The sequence below is a fragment of the Fundulus heteroclitus genome, chromosome 20 (assembly GCF_011125445.2).
Source record: "Fundulus heteroclitus isolate FHET01 chromosome 20, MU-UCD_Fhet_4.1, whole genome shotgun sequence".
Taxonomy (NCBI): Eukaryota; Metazoa; Chordata; class Actinopteri; order Cyprinodontiformes; family Fundulidae; genus Fundulus; species Fundulus heteroclitus.
The window spans coordinates 36693852-36719493 of NC_046380.1; the positions used below are offsets into that span (position 1 = coordinate 36693852).

At 39.5% G+C, this 25642-nt stretch overlaps 1 protein-coding gene across 1 annotated transcript in view; it reads left to right on the forward strand.

Annotated features, from left to right (window-relative positions):
- The window catches only part of cdh4 (cadherin 4, type 1, R-cadherin (retinal)), a 370809-nt gene that overhangs the window by 208271 nt on the left and 136896 nt on the right, over positions 1 to 25642 (forward strand). The window contains exons 4-5 of the mRNA XM_012862220.3: positions 6318 to 6544; positions 20856 to 21038. Coding sequence (XP_012717674.2) covers positions 6318 to 6544; positions 20856 to 21038 — 410 coding nt within the window. The remainder of the gene's footprint in view (positions 1 to 6317; positions 6545 to 20855; positions 21039 to 25642) is intronic.

Sequence of the window (25642 nt, forward strand, 5' to 3'; positions counted from 1 at the left end):
TTAGGAATGTGACACAAGTCTTTCTTTGTGTCACAGGACATCAGTTTATATTAGTAACATTTACATTAATTTCATTCCTTGACCAATGGGCTTCAGGAATCCTACCATAACGTGAATTAACCACAACTTTTCGCTCAATTGGCAATTCCAGATATCTCAGTCATCTGGTTGCTTATCCACCAACCAGGAAGAAAAGCCACCTCAGAAGAAGACACTATCTGGTTAGAACTCCCTGATCTTTTCAAAGCTCATGGGGAGAACGCTGTTAACGCTGATCAAAAAATGTAACTAAAGTCAAATGATAAATAGTACATTAATAGGGCTCCATGATAATACAAGCATTTGGTTATGCAGTGACTAAGAAACAGTATTTAGTTGTCCTGTTGTCCTGAGAGATGATAGACACAACGTGGACTTCCTTATACATGCTTCCTTGTGATCTGCTTTGGTAGTTTTCTCCAGGCTATTAGAGGAAAAAAAACTGTTCACAGCTTTTCTTGGATGTTGGCCACCCTTTGTTGCATCCTTTCATTCTTCCACCCTTGTTCCTGGAGAGGCCAGTCTGTGAAGGACTGCTTTCCATTGTGTTTTCTTCTCCATGGCCATACATCTACTAATATGTTGGTGATCATTGTCCTGTTAAAAAGAGTTGATTTCAATGAAGTTGATTTCAATGAGGGCTAAAACCAAAGGAAAATGGGACTATTGTTTTCATCGTCACATCAGTATCACTAAAATCCCCAACAGAAGTGATGTAAATGCACCCTTAAACCTTAATAGAGCATCACCAGTGTTTTCCAGGTCGCTGAACCTCTCTCCTGATTTCCTGGAAAATACTGAAGTATTTGAACACTTTACTTTAAGGTTTATATTTCTCCATAAAAACATTACACTTCCCCTTTAATATGTGGTATAGCTGATGATTAGAAGTATTTTAAGTCTTTATTTTTTGCTTATCTGTCATCAAAGCCTGATGTTGTTTGCAATCTTCTTATATGGTGTATTTATAACCAATAATATGCAAAAAAAAATCTTCTGACAGTACTTTCTTGTTCTTTTACGTCCTGTTACTCCTGATAAGATAGCTAGGTGCTGAAGTTCAAAGCCAGTAATGACTGGGACTGTTTTGAACATGCATACCGTCTGACAGACATAGAAGTGTGGATTGTACCGGGCCTCTGTACTGCCAGCTGAAAAAACAGCCTACAGCCGGGCGATCAGTTAGTCGTCTGAAGTTTTTTTTTTTTTTTTTTTAAAGGGATGCGCAATAGCTTGCTAACCTAAGCTGACACAACAAATTGCACACTGTAATGGACAATTACTGCAGAGTAAAGTACATTCATGCAAAAAATAAAATTTCCATGACTGACTATACAGCAAGAAGTGTCAAAACCAAGCATACCATTGATTAGATACAGGTCGTAAAAGCATCTTTACCAGCAATAAAATTAAGTCATAATACTCTGTTTGACTACTGGTCTAATTGATTTTTTCACAACATTACTTCATCTCATGGGGAATGCAGAACAGTTTTTCTACACATCTCCTATAGTCCCACTGCAGCATTTCAAAGCCTCAAATTCAACTTTAGAAGAATTTCATATTCAGCGTTCAGGTTCTGTGGCTACGCAAAAAGCCCAAATCAACACCGTATGTTACTGTTGTTCTGAGGTATTTGTGGCGATATATTGTTCAGTTTTCTCCAAACAGGCTGCTATTATTAGATATTTTAGACAAATATCTCTATTCTAGTATTATTGTTTCAAAATACATTTTCCAGACCTTTCCATTTCCGGTCTTGCGGTTTATTCTAGTTTGCAAACTTAACTTGCGCAGTCATGGTCTTTTCAGAGAAGATAAATGCTCCTTTTAATCCTTACAAACAAGCTGTTTTTGTTGAGTCTTTTTTAAACACTACTATCATGAACTTTAACATTCAATATACTAACTGAGGCTTATAGCGTCTGAGATGTAGCTGTGGTTGTGGTGGATAGCTCCAGGTATTGCAAAGTCCAACCTTGGGGTAAGTTTGCTGGGACATATTTCCTTGGAGGATAGACAACTTTTTCATTTTCCTTTTTTGTGTCCTGTCTGGCAGTGTAGCATTATGAATTGGTTTCTTAATGCCAAAGAGAGCCCAACAGATTTTACTTTCACAAGTGAATCATTACTGCTTTCGCTATAGTGGTCCGCTTGATTTATATATGCATTTAATGTTGTAATAAACCTTTTAAAACACACATTGTGTCTGGTCAAATTTTTAAATCCATGATCTGGTTCATTAAACGAGTCATTTAAGAAATGCATTGATTGATACAGCCATGCAACACACGTCATGTTACCTATTAATCATTGGCAGGTATATTTTATGCTGCAAGTTTACAACTTTGCATCCTTATTAGCTCCTATTATTTCTTAAAAATGAAACAAAAAAATGTTTTTTGTCAAGGCAGTTTCAGTTAGAAAGGAACTGCCGAACCCCCAGTCAACAGTATAATCTTTGTGGAGTCTTAAATACAGTTAGTTGTATCCTCACTGCATTTTAGCCATTCTTCTGGAGGACATAAAGTTCCACATTTATGCTTGTGAATCCTTTTTCTGACTGTAGAATGATGGACTTCAAACAGCTTTGAAATATCCTTAAATCCCTTTCCAGACAGACGGGCAGCAGTAATTGTGTGCCTAAGGTCATTACAATTATTTCCTTCTTGGTGTTGTGTTAACACACACTCTATGCTCTAGAGTCAAGGTTTCTAAACTTTTCAACCACTGACCCACAAAATAGTACCACAATGGACTCATGACCCAAACTAGTGTTTGAGTCTACAAACATTTCTACAAAACCAATTAACTATGGATAATAATGCAACATCAACCAGCAATGTGTTTGGTTTTATCTATCTATATGTTATGTTTTTATATCTTTAAAACTATAACATAAATAAGTGTCACCTTTATCAATTTTATTGTTTAGTATATATTCATTAAATAATCTGGGGTCCTGACCCTAATTTAGGGAATCTATGCTCTAGGGTCCTGCTTTTATAGGGGGGGGGGGGGGGGGGCACACTGTTACTGTTACTGGTTTAATTGTCTAAACTCTTATCTTTTAATCTAAGAACTGCTTTTTTTTAGCCATGAGAATTATTTTCACCAGTGTTTATTGTATTTATTTAGTTTGCATCAACTATTTCTTGTTCACCACAGTATCTACCTCCTCCATGTTCTGCCTCTAACCCACAAGTCTTTCTGCCTTTCAGATATAATTTGACACACAAACACATTTGGTTTCTGCATTAGACACCTGATTAAAATGTGCTTTGCACACTGTTTTAAAGAACAGAGAGTCATTTGTGAACATCTCTAGCCTGACTGAGAATCTGGGTAACAATCTCATGCCCAAGTGGATTCACACCAGCAGGCACTGAATTGTAAACTGTGTGTGAGCTTGGCGCCCTTTAAGAATCAAAGATATTCCACTACCGGTATTTTGTATTGCTACCGTCTCACAGTGTCTCCATGCCAACTGGCACTACCAAAGCTCAAAAGGCAGCTGTTGGAGGTTTTAGCATTAACACCAAGAAAATTACATTGTCTGCTAAGGAAGCACTTTCTCACATTGTAAATGTGCACCTACGCTCAGGAGACACACACACACACACACACACACACACACACACACATTCCTAAGACATGCTTGTGTCCTTAAGCCTCGCTTCTCCAGCTGCACCACCAGAGACCTGTCTAAGTGACAACAATTAGCTTGCTCAGTTCAAGCTAATTGAAGTCATTTACATAATACACGTGTGCCATCACAATTCCTCTCTGGACAATTCAAGCAGTTCCGTGTCATACACCAACCAGGCATAACATTATGACCACTGACGAGTGAGGCAATTAGTACTGATTAACTCATTATCGTGGCACCTGTCAGAGGGCGGAATATACTATATTATGCAGCAAGTGGACTTTGTTTTCCTCAAGGTTAGTATGTTAGAAGCAGGAAAAAAGGGGCGAGTGTAAGGAACTGAGTGAGTTTAAGGGTAGGTGCTCCCCCAAAATGCCAATTATTTTCACGACTTCTCACTCTGAAGTGATCACTATTTGTTAAAAGTGGTTCAAGGAAGGAACAGTGGCGACATGGTTGTGGGTTTCTCATTGATGCTGCTTATTATGACCCCATAGCAAAGGCCGGCCATTCAGTCTAATCCGACAAACAAGCTTCAGCTTCTGACATTGCTGAAGAAGCTTGTACTGGTTCTGATTGAAAAGTGTCAGAATACACAGTGCGTCACAGTTCTCTTATATAGGGCTGCCTATCTGTACATAGCGATGCCCATGCTAACTTTGTTCACTGCCAAAAGCAGCATAAATGGGGGGTGTCAGTATCAGAACTGAACCACGGATTAATGAAAGAAGGTGGCCTAGTCTGATAAATCCCAGGTACTCTTACATCACGTATAGAGAGCTGGGTACCTGTGCGTCACTAATCTGGGCAACACATAGCAAGCAGAAAGCAAGTTGGCAGAGGCAGTTTGATACTTTGGGATTTTTCGTACTGGGAAACTACTGTCAATGTATGTGGATGTCTTTTGACATCACCTATCTAAGCATTTCTGACCGTGTGCAGTCTTTAATGGAAACTTTAATCCCTGATGGCTGGTTTCCCTCGTTACAGGGTAATTCACCCCACCAAAGGGGAAGGAAAGGCTTAAGGAGCACAAAGAGTTTGGACTCCAATTTATCCACATCTCAATCTGAAGGAACATCCCTCACTGGATAACTCGATAGTCTGGGCTTGTTTTGGCAACAAAAGTGAATGCACTATTTAGCATGTGGTTTTAATTTTAAGTCGAATCAGTGCTTCTTCACAGTCTGATAGTAAACCCCTCCATCCTTTCTAAACCCTAGTCACTGAGGAATGATCCAAAAGCTGAGCAATGATTTCTAACAACACACACACACACGCACACACACTAGGCTGTATGCACATGTGTGTGTGTGTGTGTGTGCACGCGCGCATGCATGTGCCTGCACTCGCTTTTTTTTTTTTTTTAAATAAAAATACGGATAACATTTGCTAACACGGACAGATTCACACACCCTCAGAACTGTGTTTACCATCCATCGCCATTACGTCTGCAATTACTCAGAGGGTGAAAACAAGCGGCCTCATTTGCAGGATGCTAAGCCGCTCTGGCTGAGGAGATCTTCAGCTTTATTAGCCTGTTGTTTTGGAGCTGCTTTTGACAGGAAGCTGAGCAATAAATTAAATAGATGGCTTGATAAAAAGCTTGCTGTGCAGAAATCTTCACGCCGGATTTTTGAGAAATCACGCTGCCGCAGCTCATAACAGACGATGTGTTCCCAGGGTGATTTATGAAATCAATTTGTCTTGTTATCTGCAGCCAGAGTTCGTTAGATTACATCAAAGCACGTGCATCCGCGTTTCTTGGGAGAAGAATGAAGCTAGGGACAGAGTGTGCTTTTTTTGTTTGTTTGTTTGTTTGTTTGTATCAGACACGTTGGAAATACCAATCAGTCATTTGGCGAGTTGATTTTTGCACCGTGCTGTGAAGCATGTAGAAAAAGATGATGCAGAGAGTTGATTAAATCCTGTAACAGAATGAAAGGAATTTCTGTCTGAGATGGTTGGTTTCTCTGGTGCTTTGTGCGCTGCGGCGGCACATTTCTGTGAGCTGGCTCTGAACAGTCTGTAACTCCACTTTTGCCGCCTCGCACCATCGTCGTCTATGCCTCTGTACTAGACGATCGCTCATATGTGAAGTGGAAAGACAGGAAAACACCTTTGCACCCGCGCATCTGGTAACAGAAATAGCAATTTGTGTTTGTGCATGCTAACGTGAGATTCCTTACAGCTTCCCTTTCTTTTGGGTCAGTGAAGCAGAACCCTCAGAATGTCATTCCAGACCCACATGTGCATTGTGCTGTGTCTGGTCACTCACCCTAATATGCTTCAGACCATCTTTTCATGCTCTCCCTGGGGAGCTGGGGGAAATATTATTTTTTTACCTCAGCGTCCAGTTTGGGAGAGAGGAACTATACGGATAAGCATTAGGTTCCTCTCGGTGTTCAGGAGGAGATAAGCAGTTTGTTTTGCCAAAGACGTCGAAGCGGTGAATCTGAAATGACAGCAGAAGGGATGAGATATTTCAAGATATGTCTTGATGGATGCGGTTTAATCTTAAGCCTGCCAGATGTGTCAAGGATTTGCAAACACCTTGTGGAGTAAATCTCCACGCGTTGCCGCTCGCTCATCCTCTACGTCTGCTCCCTCTTTCCGTCTGTCCCTGCAGTGAAGTTTGAGGATTGCCAACGCAGCAGAGAGGTGGGCTTTGTCAGCAGCGACCCCAACTTCAGCGTGCGGCCCGATGGGAGCGTGTACACGGAGCAGGAGGTGGCCAACCTCTCGGAGCCGGTGCAGTTCATGGTGACGGCGCGTGGGCTCCATGATCCCCGCATTTGGGAGACCACTGTAAAGCTGGCCCTCGCTGGACATCTTCATCCTCCTCCACTCTCAAAGGTACAACATACGGCAAGGTTACAGGATACACACTAGCTAACTCATGCCTTTGTCTCACTATACTCTAGATGCATTATCGTTTATTTAAGCATAAGCTGTCTCACAAATTGTTTCACACACTGATGCAATCGTTCAGATCTTTGTGTAATGCATATGGTGTGTTTTAGTCTAAATTAATTCACCATGATTTGAAACTTATTCATCTGATCTTCCTCATCATCATAGATTCTTGAAAAACATTGTGTCTGCGTGAGAGTGCTTATAATACCCCGCTGTGAGTTCAAAATAGCATGCAGCGCCAGGAATCTTACGTTTTACCTTATAACGAGGCAGGAGCTAATCCTGTAAACGTACAATTAAGAAGTTAAAATGTGATTTGCATTTTCATAAACCGTAGCATAGACTATCCCATTTGCTGTGTTGTTGAGAAACTCACCATCAAGACCTTTTGGTTTAATAGGCCTAATTTAAACCTATCGTCATATGAAAATATTAAGACAATGTCTGGTATACTAGGATATATTTAAACTCTGGAAAAGAAAGTTATATCATTGTAGGTAAAGGACAAATAAAATACAGTTTTACTCAATCAACAAAAACAGTAAAACATGTTTTATGAATTTGGACACCCTAACTTCTAACTTTAGAAGTTATGGTGTTCTTGTAGTTATCCACCAGTCTCTGACATCAGTCTTAAGAAAGTGTGCCTCAACGTTTCAGGTCTTAAGTCACATCTGAGCATTTCAATGAGATCAAGAGGTTCTAACTCTGACTTGGCTCACTCAGTCAGTCTTAGCTGGATTTACTGGTATGTTTTGAGTCATCGGCCTGTTGCAGGGTCCAGTTCCGCTTCATCTTGTATTTTTATTTACAAATAACCTCACATGTTCCTCTAACACCCTCTGGTACACAATACAAGTCATGGTGGATCATGTGACGTAGAGCTGGCCGGGTCCTGCTGCAGCGAAGCATCCCAAAACCATGACACTTCCAGCTCCATGTTCCCCAGTGGGAATAAAGTTGTTTTCCTGCAATGTTTGGTTTGGTTTCTGCCAAACGTGACCGTTTCATGGTGAACTTGCTTATATGCCCAGACTGCAGTCAAAGAATGATACAAGTTTGTTCCACCAGCACCAATTGAGACTGACTATTCCAGTTGATAATCATTTTGTGTAAGACAAAATAAAATCTTCTAACTGACGATCATTAATTTAACAAACTAAGCTTTTTACGTTCACTTTAATTTCATAGTATACAGGACCTCCCCTGCCAGTGGCTATTACTTAAAAGCAATCTTTGGTGCCCTCAAATCTTTCAAGATTATGTTTTGGCCTAGGAGTACTTCTGATGTGAAGATTTTAGCCCACATGACAAGTTTGGACACCACTGTCTTAAATCCCTTATCAGACTCTTGAGTTTCTACAGTCTTCTCCCTGAACGCTCCAGAAAGCTCTTTTGTTCTCAGCGTGGTGTTTACCATCACTTCCACCACCACTTCAGCCACATGAAGCTTGAATACATGTAGTGGTGTCTTGACTTATTCCTCACCAGAAAATTATTCTTTCTTAAATTTTGCAGTACTTTTTTAATGCTCTGTTCATCTGTTTTTATTCTTTATTTTATATTATTTATATTTCTCAGTACTGTTAAAAACACAGAGACTACTGGAGGGGATCTTAATATCGCAGTGTTATACACAGACTTCATTATCACAACTAATAAATGGAAAGCATGCAACAGCTAAGATCCTGTTTATGTGTTTATGGGATGCTGTTATTTTTGTCCTTTCTTTTTCACAAACAATAACAACATGAAATGGCAAACCCTACTGTTTAATTTTCCACGTTGATTAAATTAACCCCAATTTGAAGTTATTTTTTCAGAGAATGTAAAACAAAATACTAAAATACTTATTTCTTCCATTCTCTCTCTCTCTCTCTCTCTCTCTCTCTCTCTCTCTCTCATATATATATATATATATATATATATATATATATATATATATATATATATATATATATAATCTGACGTATATCTCGGACAATTCAATGGAGGAAGAAACAACTCCATTAAAATAAAAAGATGAAAAAGGGTCAGTAAGCGAACTAAATTATTATGGATACCATTAAACTAAAACTTTGGTAAACAATTTTCAGATTTAATTTCAGCTTTCAGGATTTCTTTGTAGGAGTTAATCAGAATCCCTAATCTTGAACTGACAATATTTCCCCATTCTGTATTGCAAACGTTCTCCAAATGTCAGACTGCCCACAGGTTTCTCTTCTGTCGTCTAGCTGGGCCATTGCAAAGATTTAGATAAAGTAGCCTCTCATATAGTCATTCCTATGTTGATTTCAAAGTATGCTTGAGTTCTCTGTGATGTTGGAAAAATAAAATTGATCTTGAGCGTCAGCTTTCTAGCACACTCCTGGAGGTTTTTGCCCAAAACTGTCTGATATTTAAAACTGTTTGTCTTGCTTGATTGAAATCCCAGTTTCAACTGAACAAAAACAAGCCCAGATCAGGATGCTGCCACCACCACCATGTTTCCCTGTAGACAAGGCGTTCTGTTGGTGAAGCTCGGTGTGGTGTTTTTGTACCAAAGACTCCTCTCGGAAATATAGCCCGAAAACTTTATGTTTAGTTTTACTAGACAGTAGCACATTCTCCCATAAGGTTTTTTTAATTTATTTATTTATTTGAAGCTAAAACTTCTATCTTAACAGAGATATATGGAGATTACAAATTACTGTTTTTTGTAATGCTGGTTGAAAGAGATCACTTGTGAGTTCTCTGCAAACTATTGTTACTTAAAGAATGTAAATGTGGAAGATTTAAGAAAATCAGGACAGCTGGACGTTAATATAATAGTTTATGTGAACCTATAAAAAGGCTGAATGTTGCAAATTAATATGGTGCCTTCACATAGAGTTAGTTTTAATTTCTGCATGCTTATTCAACAGGTTAATACACATTTAAAGTTTTTTTTTCCATTCACAATCAAGCAGACGTTTGGTTTTTAATTTGGAATGTGCAGGGGTAAAAAGTCACATTATATACTGAGAAAATCTGAAATTACGTAGAAATTATGTTTTTTTTTTTTACATCAGGAACACCTGCCATTTTAATAGCAGCATGTACACTTTGGAGAGCCACCTCATAATTAATTTGCATTCAATACTGTCGTTTCATCACGTCGTTCCTCTTAAAAACTAGAGCAACAGGTTGTGAACAATAACGTGGCTGGCACTCAAAGCTCCTTCTTTCTAACAAGCCAGCAAATGGTGATTACAGATCTCTGTTTAAGTCCTCAGCCTTAATTACTTACATTTGATGAAAGCTAAACTTAATTAAATTTGATTGAAAAATTTTCTAAAAGAGTGAATTTGAGGAGCAGACTTGGGTTCCTGATTGGCTGTGATTCATTTTTGTGGCGGAGGAATGATAAAAACATCTTCCTGATTAAGTTCCCAATCCAAAAGTCAAGTCACGGAATACTGATCCCTATAATAAAAATCATAAAAGATGAACGTGGTAAAATGAAAGTTTCAAAGAGCCTTTGTTTGAATATTTGAGGTATTTTTAATTAGCTTCTTGAGTCCTTCATTTATACAATCATACTCCATTCACAAACACTTTTTGTAAATGTTCTGAAAAGATTGTATGCTGTCTACATCTAATGAGTAGAGAGCTGAACATATTTTCCATCAATTGTCTGTTCCTTAACATAAAACAACAACCACAACATTTTTTATATAGCCATGGGTAATGGCGACCCCTCCAAGACAAGTGACAAAGCCCTTGTCATTTTTTCCCCGACTACTTGTTGAACGCCATTGGGCAAAATGTTCACTCACGTTTCTAATCGTGACAAAAAGCCCAAGACTCATGTAGCTAAAGCAGTCACAGAGGGAGGATTAAAATTCTGCCCACTCCTACGGGTGCAATAATGGAGACTGGGAAATAATTGACATTGATTGAGCTAATGCTCCGCTCTAGTAGAGTCTGTAAAGACCAGGTGATGTAGTTTCACTGTATAATTATGTTCCACACATCGCGGAGCAAGGGAAAGATTCAATAATTGAGAAAAAAAAGTGTTGTCTTTGATTACATCAATATTTCTAAATGAGTTTTTGTATGTCTGCTGCATCAGTTCTTTTTGCCACTGCAGGTTTACATGTTCTCCTGTCACTTTGGCTAGATTTTTATTGTTAATAGTTGAAAGTAATATGAACTGCAAATTTGTTCACAACAGTGTTAACATAACATGACAGCCAAAGCTAATAATAGGGCTTTTTCTGTGTAGAAGTGAATCTGTAAGCACCTGGATCCAAACACCTGTAGGTGTTTGAGAGAGTGCACTTGTTAATGTAAGGTTTCACCATAAGAAAATTGCTCAGTAATGGTTGTGAGGAGCTAAAGACCCTCCTCCCATAACCCCAGACGCCTGAAAGGACCCCACAACTCCACAGTATTTAAGCTCTCTGGTTTTCATTGTTCCTTGCTAGGTTTCGACTGTTGCTCTCATCCTGGTTTCCATGTCTAGAGTTTTTTTTCAGTGTTTCCTTAAGTTTACATTTAGTTTTTTATTAAGTTCTGGCAACCATGATCATCCCAAGTACATGTGTGCATTTCTTTCTCATTCAGAAACCCTTCATTGCAATGCAAGCTAATTTGAAACAGGAGGGAGCTGCAGATATCCACAGCTCAGGTGCAAGAAAGATGAACTAGTTGTGCACTCAACAAATCTGGTCTTTATGCAAGAGTGACAAGAGGAAAGCCGTTGTTGAGACAAAGCTACTGGAGTTTTATTTTGTAGTTTTCCACACACATGAAGGGGTCACAGCAAACATGTTGAAGAAGGAGCTCTGATCAAATGAGAACACTATGTGGGGAGGAAAAATAACACTGTATCAAGATGAATAGACCATCCTCGCAGTGATAGACGTTCATGCTGTGTGGATGAATATCTTCAGCAAGGACAAAAATCTGATGTGAAGATAGCTGGAGTGACATACAGGGAATCCCGGAAGAAAACCTATTTTAAGGCTCAAAACACACTGGGATGGAGGTTTACCTTGTGTTAGAACCAGTCAAGGTTTAGAACCTAATCTATTTGAGAGCATGTGTCAAACCTTGAAAATGATTGTTCACGGAAGCTCTTTATCTAGTTCGACTGAGCGTGAGCTGTTTTGCAAATAAATATGCAAAGATGTAGGTCTCTAGATGTGAAAAGCGCATGGAGACACACCTCAACCGAACTGCAGCTTTAATTACGGTAAAGGTTTAGTCTACAAAGTATTAAATCAGCGGGCTGAACACAAATATGCACCGGACCGTTGGCGTTTTTGTTTGGAAGTAGTTTTAAAAAATTAATTACATTTTAATCATTTCATATGGAATGTATAAAATCCGTCCATGTGTAATGGGTAAAGAAGTGTTGTAATCCTCTCTCCATTAATGCTGGAACTGTGTTTGCAAGGTGGTTTTCTCCATTCCTCCATTATCCTAAGAAAAAACAAAATGGCCTAACAATAAAATCATTATTGCAGAATTATTTAAGGCTACTTGTAATTACATTTTCTGTCTGGATAGGTATGGAAAAAAAAAAAAAAAACGAGTGCAGAATTTTTTATTTACTATTACAGACTTTATGTTATTTTTAACATACATTTATTCTTATTATTTAATACTAAAAATCTAAATTTAATTTAAAAAGGTTGTGATTTTTACATCAATATTTTTTTAATTGCATCATTTGTCTTAGATTCTCTACATTACATGTTTTTACAATCAATATTTATGGTTATGAGTTAATGAATGACAGTCAAGGCCTAATAAATGTTTGTTTCACTTATATTTCAGGTTTCATTCAACTGGACCTTCAGTTTTAAAAACACTATTTGGTTAAATTGCCAGCTTTTGCTTTTGCAACAACTGTACTAGTGCTAATTTGTCAGACTTATATGGTATATATTCTGTAAAAAAAATCTGATATAAGTTAGTCCAGATGGCAAAAGTAGAAGTTGAATTTTGAAATGGAATAAAATGTAATTCTATACATTTTATGACATTGAAACCATAAACCCAGTCAGATGCTGACCCCAGTCACAGCTACAACTGAATGTAGCTCTGACTGACTTTTAGATCAAACCATATTAGTTAGAATGGCCTAGTCAAAGTCCAGACTCTAATCTAATCAGCAATTTGAAGCAGGGATTTGTCCACGTACTTACCCTAAAAGGTTGACAGTTGTAATTGCAGCAAGGTATTGACAACAAGTGACTGAATAAAACCCTTGTCAGATTTGTGCTTGCAGAATGTTAAAAACTATTTGTCATTTTGCTTCCCCTTCTGAATTATGCAGTACTTTCTGTTAGTTTGTCACATTCACAAGGGTTTATGAATATGTTTAGGCATTGTAGCTGTAAACTCTGTTCACTTTGTGATGTGTTAATGGGGATCTCTCTCTGAGATTTAAAAGCTTTTTTTCTTTTCTTTCTTTTCTTTGCTTTGACATATTTTGTATGTCTTTGACTATAAATTAGCATGCACAAAGAAGCTACATTTAAAGCATCTTTTGTTGTATAGAATAAGTAAAGTTAAAAACTGATAAATGTGCAATGATATTAAAACCTTATATGGCAAAGTGCCACATATTCTTCTGGTTTGGGATAACGCACCTGAAATATTAGCACTGCACTGATTTGTTAACAACAATCAGTTGTCCTTCTAATCTCTTCTAGATGGAAAATACTTGGAGAAAAACATGTTTCCACAGCCTGGAAAGAGTCTTTTAGCAGTACTACCAAACCACAACCTGTCCGTCTATAGTAAAGATCAGAATACGAATCCATACCAGCTTTAATCACCATGTTTTCTAAAAAAAAAAGTTAGTTCCACTTTTTAACTATAGATATATAAAAAGGGAAACAAAATATTTTTGTAAATATTTGCAATATAGAGTACAGTGCATAGTGTTTACAAAAGAGGAAGGGATGGTTGGATTGGTGCAAATAACGGTATCATTACGGGTCCCGTCCCTACAGATCAGCAGTTCCAGAACCTGATCCTCAAGTACCCCAATCCTGCATGTTTTAGATGTATCAATGCTTAAGGACCAGGGTTGGGAACCACTGCTATAGATGACTGCTAAAGACCTCTGGAAATCCACTTGATCCAGTAACAATCTGCAAAGCTTTCCGGGTTCATTCTCTGCCTGAAGACAAACAATGTTAAATGAGGATAGGCTTGGTCTAACAATGCTCATCTTGGTTATTAACCGTTTAAATGAACTGGCTGCAGCTCCACAATATAATTTTCTCTTGCTGTGCGCGCTTTGTTGTGAAGCACCAGTGAGGGGGAATTAATTTGCTTTTAATAAGCAACTTGATATCTCACAGTTCTGTTTCAGAAGCTGAAATTAGCATACTTTGAATATGTAGCACCAGATAATTTTTAGCATTTAATTTACTAGAGTACAATACCACAGCATTTGAAGTGTGAAGCATCTTTGGCTGAAAGCCCTTTACGTTGCATTTATATACTCAGGCTATCGCACCTCGTGCAGGTAGGGCCTCCCGTTGGAGTGCTCTCCAACTCGGGCTGATTTCATGGCTCGGCTGTTTGCCGTCTCCAACAGATCAGAGCCCCTTCGGCTATGCACCAATGAATTTGGAGTCCACCAGTGGCCGGAACAGGTTTTAGTGCTTATTTTATTTGCATTTTACACTGAGCTCCACCCAAGCAGGCTCTCCTGTTCGTGGTAGATTACGACAACGGCTGTCAGGCTGGAACACTGGACCCCGGGGTCCGCTGGTCATTGGAAATGGAGCAGAAACAAAGTGCTTTTAACTTCCAACTTTTAGATTGTGTTGCGACACTGTGATGCAAAGCTGAAGGTCTCGACAGGAAAAAACAGTATCAAGAATTTCAATATTTTCTTTTTCTGTCACAGTTTGATTTCAGTGTTAGAAGCATTTTTTTTCCCTTCCTTTTTGCAAAAGGATCTCGCGGGAGAACATTCTTCTTATTGAAGACTTTCGCTGTGATCTGATTCAGCTAAGGGATCTTCAGTGGTGAAAACATAAAAGAAGACATGCTGAACAGAGAATTGGCAGTGAGCGCACACTTTCGTCGTGTTGTTCTCCCTGGTTGTCAGACTTATAACCGCCAGATGTCTGCTCCAGGGCTCTGGGTCCACAGGCCCTCCAAATGCCCCAGCAGTGAGCGGGATGCATGGGAACTGAAAGATGGCAGCTGGCTCTTCGTGCCTTTCGGGTTCAAGGGCCCCCAGCAAGCAAGGGACACACACTTACTTCTTATCATATGTTTAAACACATGCATGATCAAACTGGGACACACACACACACACACACACAGTAAGATACGCTCCCGGATATGTTCATGCATTATTTTTACAAGGCCAGCTCACGTAATTTCCCACATGACAGAATCTGCACACAAGCAACAACTGCATTCACGCGTACACACATAAACGCTTAAATTTCACCTAGCCAGCTGTTTTGTTACCATTAAATGCATTTAGGCAACCACATGCGATGTAGAAGAATCAATCAGTCCTTTCCAGGAAGGTGTGATGTTGCAATCGCAGCTAATAATCCAAAATTCACTCATCATTCGCCATTTTTGCGGAGGCTTGCGATTTTCTTACTAGCAGTCGCAACTTTCCCGCAAAATCTGACCTTACGTCCTCTTACACTTCCAATTTTAAAGTGTTTTCCGGGGCATCCGTAAGACCATGTTATGGCAAAAATAATGTTTTAAAAAAAAATTAGCAACTTTGACTGCAATATTTTGAAAAAGGTGCCGCAAAATCAGTCATTTTAGGCAGCAACAGTCACAAAAAAAAAAAAAAACAACAACAACATTGCAACATCCTGGAGGGTCTAATTAATGGAGTTCAAAGTGAGCATTAGAATAGGGAAGAAAGGAGATTCAAAGGACCTGATATGTGGCATGGCACAGCCCGGGAGTATTTCTGAAAATGCTGATCTACTGGGGTTTCCACACACAACCATCTTTAGTCAGGGAGTATTAGCTCAAACAACCATGCGTTACTACCAAGATACGCGGGATTCCATCTCTGCACAACACGCTGAACCTTGAAGCAGATGAGCTCCAGCAGCAGAAGACCACTCGGGGTGCCGCTGCTATCGGCTGAGAGCATGAAAACAAGGCTAGTATTCCCACTGCTCACTAAAACCGGACAACATCAGCTTGCCTATCCCCATGAGACTGAGACATGTATACGGTACGGTCAATATCAATGCTTCAAGCTGCTGGTGGTGGTGTAATTTACAGTTAAAGCAACTGAAGCTATGACAGCATACGGTTGCTGCTTTCAGCAGGATAATGCGTAAACTCACAGACTTCGAATCAAATCCAAATGGTTTATTGGACATGAAACTCAGTCTATTGTACTCCAGTGGCCTCCCCTGTCACCAGCTCTCAATCCATTAGAGCCCCTTTGTGATGCTGTGTAACAAGAGATTCCCATCATGGACAGCCAGCTGACATATCTGTGGCAACTGTGCGATTCTAACATGTCAGTAGGGAACATCTCTCACACCTTGGTGAATCTATGCCGTGAGGAAATAAAGGATTTCTGAAGGATCAAATGGGTCCAAACTGGTGTTGGCAAGTTGAGCCTTATAAAGTGGCCAGTGAGTGCTTATGAAGAAAAAAACAAAACGGAAAAAAAAAAAAAAGAAATCCCATAATTTAGTGGGTACACGCTGTTGTATCCCAAAAGATTATTGGGGGTGTACTTCATGTGTCATTTCTTTTCTCTGTAATTCTGTTTCTGTCGCAACGCCAACAGCATTTCATCTGCCATGCCGTTTGAAAGTCACAGTCGCATGCAGCCACTATGCAGATATCATCCACGAGCAGACTTCCACTGAAGGATATCTCCCCGCTGCCTTCTGTCTCTCTGCCCGACTGTCTCCCTTCTTCATTTCTTAATTTATTTCAAAAGAATGCTGAGGCCTGACCAATGAAATACTTCAACCCTGTTATCATCGGCTCTTCATCAGCTGGCAGATTGTTGTATGGGGGAGTCTATTCATTTCATTGTATTTTTCCCACTGATAGCTGGGAGGGGAGATAGGGACTTTATCTCCGCAGCTGTTTACTGGGATGGGCGTAGATGAAAAAGAACGGAGCTGTGGGACGCCATATATGTCATTACACTCCAAATGCACTCACAAAAAAAAAAAAAAAAAAAAAAAAAAACGTCATGGATCGTTTTTCATGAAACTTTTCTTTATTTTTATTTTTTTATTTGTTGGTTTGTTTGTCATGCAAGGATGGGCAAATATGTGTAGAGGCTCACAGGGCTTTGAAGAAGTATTCAGACCAAATGTTCACATTTTGTGAGACAACAGCCACAAGATGCAACGCATTTTGTTGAAAATTTATATGACAGACTAACACAAAGTGGTGCATATTTTAATATAGAGGATATAATAACATGCTTTGCTTTGTCCGGCGGGCCGGATCCAGCCCGCCGGACAATTTAGTCCGGCCCTGTGGCTAAATGCATTATCATTATAAAAAAAATTGTTTTTTTTTTTTTTTTTTTTTTTTCCCAGTGTCCTGTCTGGCAGTGTGGCAATAAGATGCCACAAAGAGCTCATCAGATTTGACTTTCACAAGTGGACAAGATAAAAGGAAGAGAATGATAAAACAATTATTGAAAAAAACATGTACTTTGTTTAATTGAAAATATGCAGTTCCTATATTGTCCTATATTGCGCTGTGTTTTAATTTGCAGATTAAGCTTCAGATGTGGAAAAATTCAACTCATTTCTTAATTGTTATCTGTTTGATGTATTTTGTCATGCAGGACAGTGTATTTAAGTTCCAAAAAATGTGAATAAATGTTTTTCAACATTGTATAATCCCTGTGTGATCAGTTCTTATGCATAATGCACAAGTAAATGTTTAACTGAGTAAAAGTATTGTTGAAATTGCACATACTTTCTTAAAAACGCTGAGGTTATTCATAATATATTGTGTAAAAGTGAAATTAACTTAATATAAAAATCAACAAGTCCACTTTTATTAGTTCTATTTAATCTTGCAATGAGTTTACTCGTGTGGCCCTCTTGAGATCAGATTAAGCTGAATGCGGCCCCTCAACCAAAATGAGTTTGACACCCCTGCTCTAGTGTGTCACAATACATGCAGCTGAAACAGCAAGCATGGTGTTCTGGTCAGATGATACCAAAATATATATATATATATATTTTTTTAGCACACATAAAAAACAGACAAACAAAAAAAAAGTGTTATATATACACACACATCCCTGCTGTAGTACCTGAGTGTTTTGGAACAACATAGTTGCTTTATCTTTAAAACATTTCTGCTCTCCTGTTCGCTCCGTGACGTCCTACATGTCCTCTGTCCTGTCCGTCCAGAGAACTCCCTTTTGCTCGCTCATATCCTCTGAAGGTGTGAACATGCAAAGAGTTACAGAGGAAAGACGACAAACATTCATTGCTGTTGCCTGAGTGTAGCTTCTGGCCTTTATCCCTCACAGGCAGAGCAGGTTAAATTCTGATAGGAACAGACTGGTGGCCCGAGTTTGCCTTTCGGACACGCGTCCACGGCGTCTCGCATGGCACGGCCGCCTGCAAGGATGTGCTGCGTGGGGTCCAGGTGGGATTAGCGGGAGGATTTCCACTGTGCTTCAGGTGACAGCGACACAGTGTCGCCAAAGGCATGTGTGTACGCGGGGTGCAGACTCAACAATAGGATTAAGTGGATTACAGCAATACAACCATATTACACATGAGGATAGCATAAAGGATCGGGGTGGGGAAAAACACTGCTTTACGCACCCTTCTAACCCTTATTTCACAAGGCAAACTGAGTAAAAAACGTAATCTTCCCTCTGCAGCTATTGCCTGGAGGGCGTCACAGAGGACGGGACGGGGGGATTGTTTATCCATCCATCCATCCATTCCTACATGGGGGCTGAACACTGGGAGATTTTCGAAAGTCTCACACATAAGCATAGATTTTCTGCAATGGGGGAAAAAAAAAATGCTTCGTGGTCTGAAACACCAAAACAATATTAAGGCACAGAACACAATTGTCAGAAAACTGTTTTCATCTTGGGATGATTATAAAACTGCAGGGTTCTCCTCTCATTATCAGGCAGATGTTGCTGTTTCATGCCATGGAAGGGCTTGTGTGAGGGGAAAAACGTGGCGCTTTTTTTTTTCATCTTCAGCGCGGACTAAACGAAAAGACAGGGATTAAGGAAATGTCGTTAACGTAAAAACGTGCCCGGAGGGACGTAAACGTGGCACTCACACCCCTGCGCAGTCTAGTCTGAAGGAATTCTCCGTGTCTCAGGCAGGAGTCTGGGGCTTGTGGCAGGATCATGTGTCCTGCCCGAGGTTTTGAGACAAGCCATGTAGCAATATTTAAAGTGTTTTGTGTCTTGTGCCTGGCTCTTTCTCACACCCAAATCAGTTTGTGTGGTTTATCAGTCTGACTAGTATTTTGTTTTCAGTTAATAAACTGTGGCTTATTAAGATATTATCCATTATGCGGTAGCAAACTATATGTGTAAAGATGCACAAATGAGAATGTTAAAGATGCAGCTTAAGTGAAAATTCAGACTGAAGAAACTCTATTGCCTACCTCCATCAATCAGGGACTCATCCGCCTCCGACACAAGCCAATCAGCTTTGAACTGCTCCTCCTCGAAGCCAATCAGCATCCTGGGTTCATCTTAAAAAGAACTCCACATCCTCGTCTCGGCCTTCTCCTCAGCGAGCAAGCGGTGGCAGCGCCGTGTCCGGTTTGGACTCTGTTGACCGGTTTCAACCCACCTCCATCCCCTTCTCCACCATCGTAGCAAGCTCCGCCTGGCTTTCCTACGGTCCTCCTTCAACCTCGTCCCTATCAGAGTGTAATTCCTCCCGGACTGTTACGGATTTCCCAGTCACTCCTTAAAACGGTCCGGCAGAAGACCGCCATGTTGAGCCTGGTTCTGCCAGAGGTTTCTTCCCAAAGGGGAGTTTTTCCTCTCCACAGTCGCTTCATGCTTGCTCATCATGGACAGTTCATGCAAACCCGTGTTTATCAAGTTGGACATCTAGTTCAAACAGATCATCATATGGACTGAACAAAACTTCGTCTATCTCCACTCCACCACCAGTTTCAGACCTGGGGGGAAATATCCCTATTCTCATACGCCTGCTTATGCATATTGAAGTATAATTCAGCGTGAATTTTTCCTGCCGAGGTCTGAGCGCCAAACTCTTAAAATATTGTATCAATAAAATTCTTCTAATTGCCTTTTCTTTCTGTGTGAGTTTTTCAGATTGAAATGGTATTTGTCAATCTCTCTTTAGAAAATTACCATACAAGAAGATTTTGGACCATATATGTATAAGCTTGCTGCTACTGGTATTTATATACCCTCACCGGCCCTTTTTATCAGGCACACCCTACTTGTATTGGGTAGGATTTAGTTTTGTCCTCAGAATTTTTTGGTGGCATCAATTCAGTAAGGTTTCAGAAATCTCCCTCTGAGGCTTTGGCCCATGATGACATGACAGCATCACAGTGTAGCTGCCGAGTTCTTGGCTACACATCCCTGATGCAAATCTCCCATTCCAGCACATGCCAAATGTGCTGCATTGAATTAGACCCGGTGACTATGGAGGCCATTGTGGCACAGAGAATTCACTGTCATTTACAGGGAATATGTCTGACGAGCATACATTGCAGAGAGGATGTCCCGCGGTGTGGAGCAGAGCGTTAAAGGGAGCATCATGTTGCAGAACTTGGTGAACTCTGCCATGTGATTCGGGTGTGTTAGAGGCAGGGCTACATTTAAAAGTAGCAGGACAGCAGTATTTGGGAATTAGAGTTGGAGTTCTTTAACTATGAGATTTCCAGATGCCTGTAGGATATTTCTAAATGCAACATTCAGTCTTCCTCATTTCTACAGAAAGTCTTCCCACTCTCTCAGCCTGAATAAACCACAGGCACGTATGAACTTCACCTTAAAAATAATGTCCTTTGAAATAGCTTCATACATCACTCTGACTTCATTCTAAGGGACATCACTGTTATTGAAAATAGCAAACTTTGAGTCTTTTTTACTCTGTTGCTGTAAAGGGTGTTAGCATGACTTGGTGGTGCTTACCGTAAAGTGATCTCATTTTTACTCTGGACCAGCAAGTCCCTGGACTGATTAACTGGTTGATTTCTTGCAGCATTTCTAGATTTAAAGTATTATATTATTGTTTTCTCTTTTCAGATTGGCTTTGAAGAAATGCTGTCACGGGTGTGGGAGTCCCAGCCCAGGGTTATCAAGTTTTCTCGGAGACACCAGAGAGCCTCCTCTGCCAACAGTTTGAGGCGGCAGAAGAGAGACTGGGTCATCCCGCCCATCAATGTGCCCGAAAACTCCCGAGGACCCTTTCCACATATGCTTGTCAGAGTGAGTGACAGTGTGATTTCAGCACATATCATAACTTTTCCTGATGTGAAATGTCTTCAGAAAACTTTTCGCATTGCGTTGATTCAGAGGGAAAGTCTGATTCAAAGACGTGCTCTGAAGGACCCTTTATTTTTATAGACTTATTCAGGTCTATGAAAATAAAACTGGGAAAGATGCCTTATGTCCGATCTTTTTCATTCCCCACTAGACCAAGACAGACATTTTACTAGTTTTTACTACTTGCAACACATGGGAGGTACAGGAAAAGCACTGTACTTTACTAATATGATGCCAGCTAATTTGTATTCTGGGCATTTTGGGCATCAACAGACAAGTACAGTGCAAAAACGGAACTAGAAATAAATAAAATTTTCTTAAAATGTGTGTATTTGTCCTTGATTTGAGTAGGAAAATAAGATGATTTGCCAATGTAATAAGATTTTTGCACTTAAAATAGGAACAGTCCATCTCAATCATCTTATTTCAAGTGCAGGATGTCTAATTATCTTATTTTAGGGGTCAAAATACTCATTACATTGGCAGATAATCTTTTTTACCTGCTCAAATCAAGGATAAGTACACTAACTTTAATGACATTTTACTTATTTTTAGATCCGTTTTTCCAGTGTAGACAAAAAAATATCTATGATTAGAAGACACACAGATACCCACTTGATGGATGGTCTAAGAGGCGGAGACCTGAGGATTACCAAAGAGTGGGACTTCTGTGTGTGTTAAAACAGCTGGCAGATCACATCCCTTTCATTTTCATCATGGAGTAAATGTGTATTTTCTAATGTAACAGCGGAAGAGGAAGGGTTCCATTAAGCACAGTTTCCTTCTGAAGATCCCCAGTGTTACCATTAAACTAGTCTTTCTGCCGTTGTGTGCAAGGTGTAAAAAAATAACTGACAGTTCAATCTACAATTAAAAGCAAATTACTTTCCCATTAATCATCTAAAGAAGATGACACATTTATTTCTATATGGTTTCTCAAACATCAAACTGTTTCAAAAAATGCTTTTTTCTTGTAGTTTACTAAACATTTTCCAACTTTTGACAACTAACCCTGGTTTAGAAAATCTACATTTTCAGCCCTTAAATACATTTTGTTGTGTCCAGGAATGCAGAAAAGTTGATTGTAGTCTCACCAGGTGCTGCGTAGATATCTTTATATTCTGTTTGGGTCACATTTTCCAAGCCGTTAAGTTTTCTCTGTTATGTTTTTTGACCAATCACGTCACAATATTTGCCACAGAACCGTTTAACAACATCATGGACTTCTGGCTTACCATTCTCATGAATCCACCATTTTTATTTCTCGAATGGGATAAAATGAAAGAATGTAAGGTTAAATTCAGACCAAAGCATCACAGTCCCACCTTACATATACCACATCTGAATGATTTCAGTGTGAAAAGGAAGGACTGGAAAGCATGATATACCCCTTTATGTTAAAATGTTAGCCTTTTTTTTATTTGTATTTCTTTTTTTAATGGGGGGGGGGTCTTTTACAAACCATAAATGAATGTGAACCAAAACTTAAAAACATCATTAGTGTATTTAATCTAAACAGACAGACATGCCTAGGTGCACCTGGTGGATACAAGATGAGGATAAATCTCTCATGGAGGTTTCACACTTTTGTAGCTCTTTGCTTTCTGCTCTGAGCGCCCCACACTTTTGCCTCTTATCAGTCACACCACAGACAGGCAGCTTCTGGAAGACATTTTTTTGACTCACACAAAAATAGAAACACACGCGTTCACACATAGTCCTTTACGCCCATTTGTACTCCACGGCTTACACTCCGGGATTACGGAAAATGGCCTTTCACCGATGTGTCGTGTCGGCGAGTGAGCAGATTTACCACTAAGGCATGGAAAGACCCCCATGCTTGCACAAACACATACAAACCCACACACTCACACACACACACACACACACACAAAAACACACAAAAAGCATGCCACGGATTGTCACAGGAGGTGCAAAATTGTCGCACCCTGCTGGAGAAGTGGAGCCTCTTTCATCCCTTTTTTTCATGTCGGGTGTCTGATGGTTGGATTAAGCCGCAGGTGACTACCTTTATACGTGTGGGCCGTGTCAGCGTTGAGGTTGGGTTAGTTTGAATGTTGGACTGTAACTCTATCAAACTGGCTGCGCTGTGGTGGAACCTCAGCCTTTAGCTGTAGCTGGAAGGTCGGTGCAGCATGGGGGAGATGACTCAGGTGCTCTGCAAATTAGTCTGTCCCCGACGGTTCCTGCAGCACAACGCCGCGGTTTGTTTTGGCACGAAGGTGAGCACTGGAGGAAATTCTGTGCTTTATAACTCCAGCCGCAGAGGAAGCCCAGAACAGCTTTTAAAGTCTAAAGCTAAGCCTGAGGACACACCGTCTCCCCTGTGTTAAAATGTCACTGGGATTTATCTGCAGTGGTAAACTGAAGCTTCATAAACAGATGCATCATGTTTATCAGGCGCAAACGTCTGACACCGCTTTTACTTTTTATGCATTGTATCATTCAGCTACATCCATGTTTATTGTGTTTTATTAAAATTTCGTTCATTTTTCAATTTCTTTAGAAATCCAGAAGTTACTGGAAATGTATGATTAGTTGTTTTAATAACATTTTAATGCAACTTTTGTCGTGACTTATTCAAGTCACAATACATTATTTTGTTGAGAAAGTTTCTTAATATGACAATTGTTGCTGGAGTTCTTATTAAAATCAGTACCTGCAGCTGCTCAATACCGGTAAGTTTGATCGATGTAGAACTCACTGTAACAGGTTTCCAACTCAAGCTGGAGAACAACTTTAATGTTCTACAGCTGACCTGTCGGGAGGAGCAGTGTGCTTGACGTGTCGCTTGTCTGTTTGATTTGAGCTGCTCTGATAAGGCTCAAGTCTGCATCAGTTTCACCAAAATTTGGAGAAGAAGTAAATGCATCACAGCAAGCTGCTATGGATAAAAAATAAAAATAAAAACCCGGCCAAGTTCTTGCATCCAGGACAGCATATTCAGAGATGAAAACAAAGACTTGAGAGCAGAGTGGCTGGTCAGTCTCATACTTTGTTTAAGAATATTTTTAAGAATCCTAATGTCTGTAGATCACAAATCCAGCTAAGTGGATGTGATCTCTTTATATTTTGAACTAGTAGCTCTAGTGATCAGGAATTACATTTCTGACAGGAAAGCAAGGAGAACATCTGCTGCTGTAAGAACCAAAGAGAATAGGTGGATTGTCAGTGCAGTGCGTAAACAACCTGGGAGAACCTTCCGTCCCTGTAAGCTGCCCTCCAAAGCAAAGATTCGCTGCAAAGCGGGATGCACATTTACTGGAGAGTCATTGCTGTCATAACACTTTAAAAAAGAAATGATAGCCGTTTGTTTATGGTGAGTTATTTTTACAATATTATAGAAGTGTTCCAAAAACCAAGTCAATCCCTTGGTGTTAGAAAACTTATTTTTCAATAACCTTGAATTATCAACATGAATACTTTAAATAACCGTATTGTATTTTTTTTTCAGTCGAACTGTTAAGTCTAAATTCATCAATGAGTTGGGAAATGTAATTAGAAATATGTAAGTATAAAAAAAGAGAATTTAGGAAAAATCATACCAGAACACATAGGGCCCTGAAGCATAGCCGTATGCGACATTGTTACTTTGGTTTTATACTTTAAAAAAAATGTGTTGTAGAGGATGAATTTTATTTTATACTTCACTTTCCTTTGTATTATGAAATTAGAAACACTCGGTCAAAGAAGATGCAACACTAAAAATCCTGATCTGTTTTGGTTGACTGATGCAGATTATGTTAAGGTGGCTATTTAATAAAGATACTTTTGTTTTAGCAAAATTTAGCTAAAATACCATGGCAGCAGAGACAGAGAGTTTTATATCATGCATAATGCAGGTTTGTTATGCAGTTTAGTTTTTGTAAATGTTTGCCTTGTGTTGGGATTCTCGTCTGGTGGTCACGTTCCTGTTCCTTCTTGTAGTAGTTGTATAGTATCTTGAAAGCCTATGTAGGCTGGGCCCCATGTGATGATGCATCACACTTTAATACATAAATCATATGAAATCATATCATATAGAAATATCAATAAATGACAAGATTTTTTAACCATGTGATCTTTTTTGATGTTTTTATGTGACTAGCAAATTTTTTGAGTCTCCGGAATAATTTATGTTCCTTTAGCCACTGAGGATTGTGGGACATCATTTTAATTTCAACCACTGTTAGATTTAAGGGGGTTGATTACATATCCCCCTTATGATACCCCTAAATGTAATTGGTTGCAACCAATTTCTTTCATAAGTCACCTCCCCACTACCACCACCCTGGTGTGTAATTTATTCTTAGCATATATTAAATGCACATCAGTGGAAATGCATGGGGGCGTACTTGGATTCTGTAAGAATGGAGAAAGATTTTTGACGGATTAGTGTAGCTGGGCCAGAGTTGGGTGTTTCTTGATGCTAATTACGCTGCTAGATCCATCTTTGAAAGTAAATTCCTTTAATTTCCTGCAGGGAAACGTAATCCTTTGCAATCGGTCATATGAATCTCTGCCTATAACTTACTCTTTTGCAATTG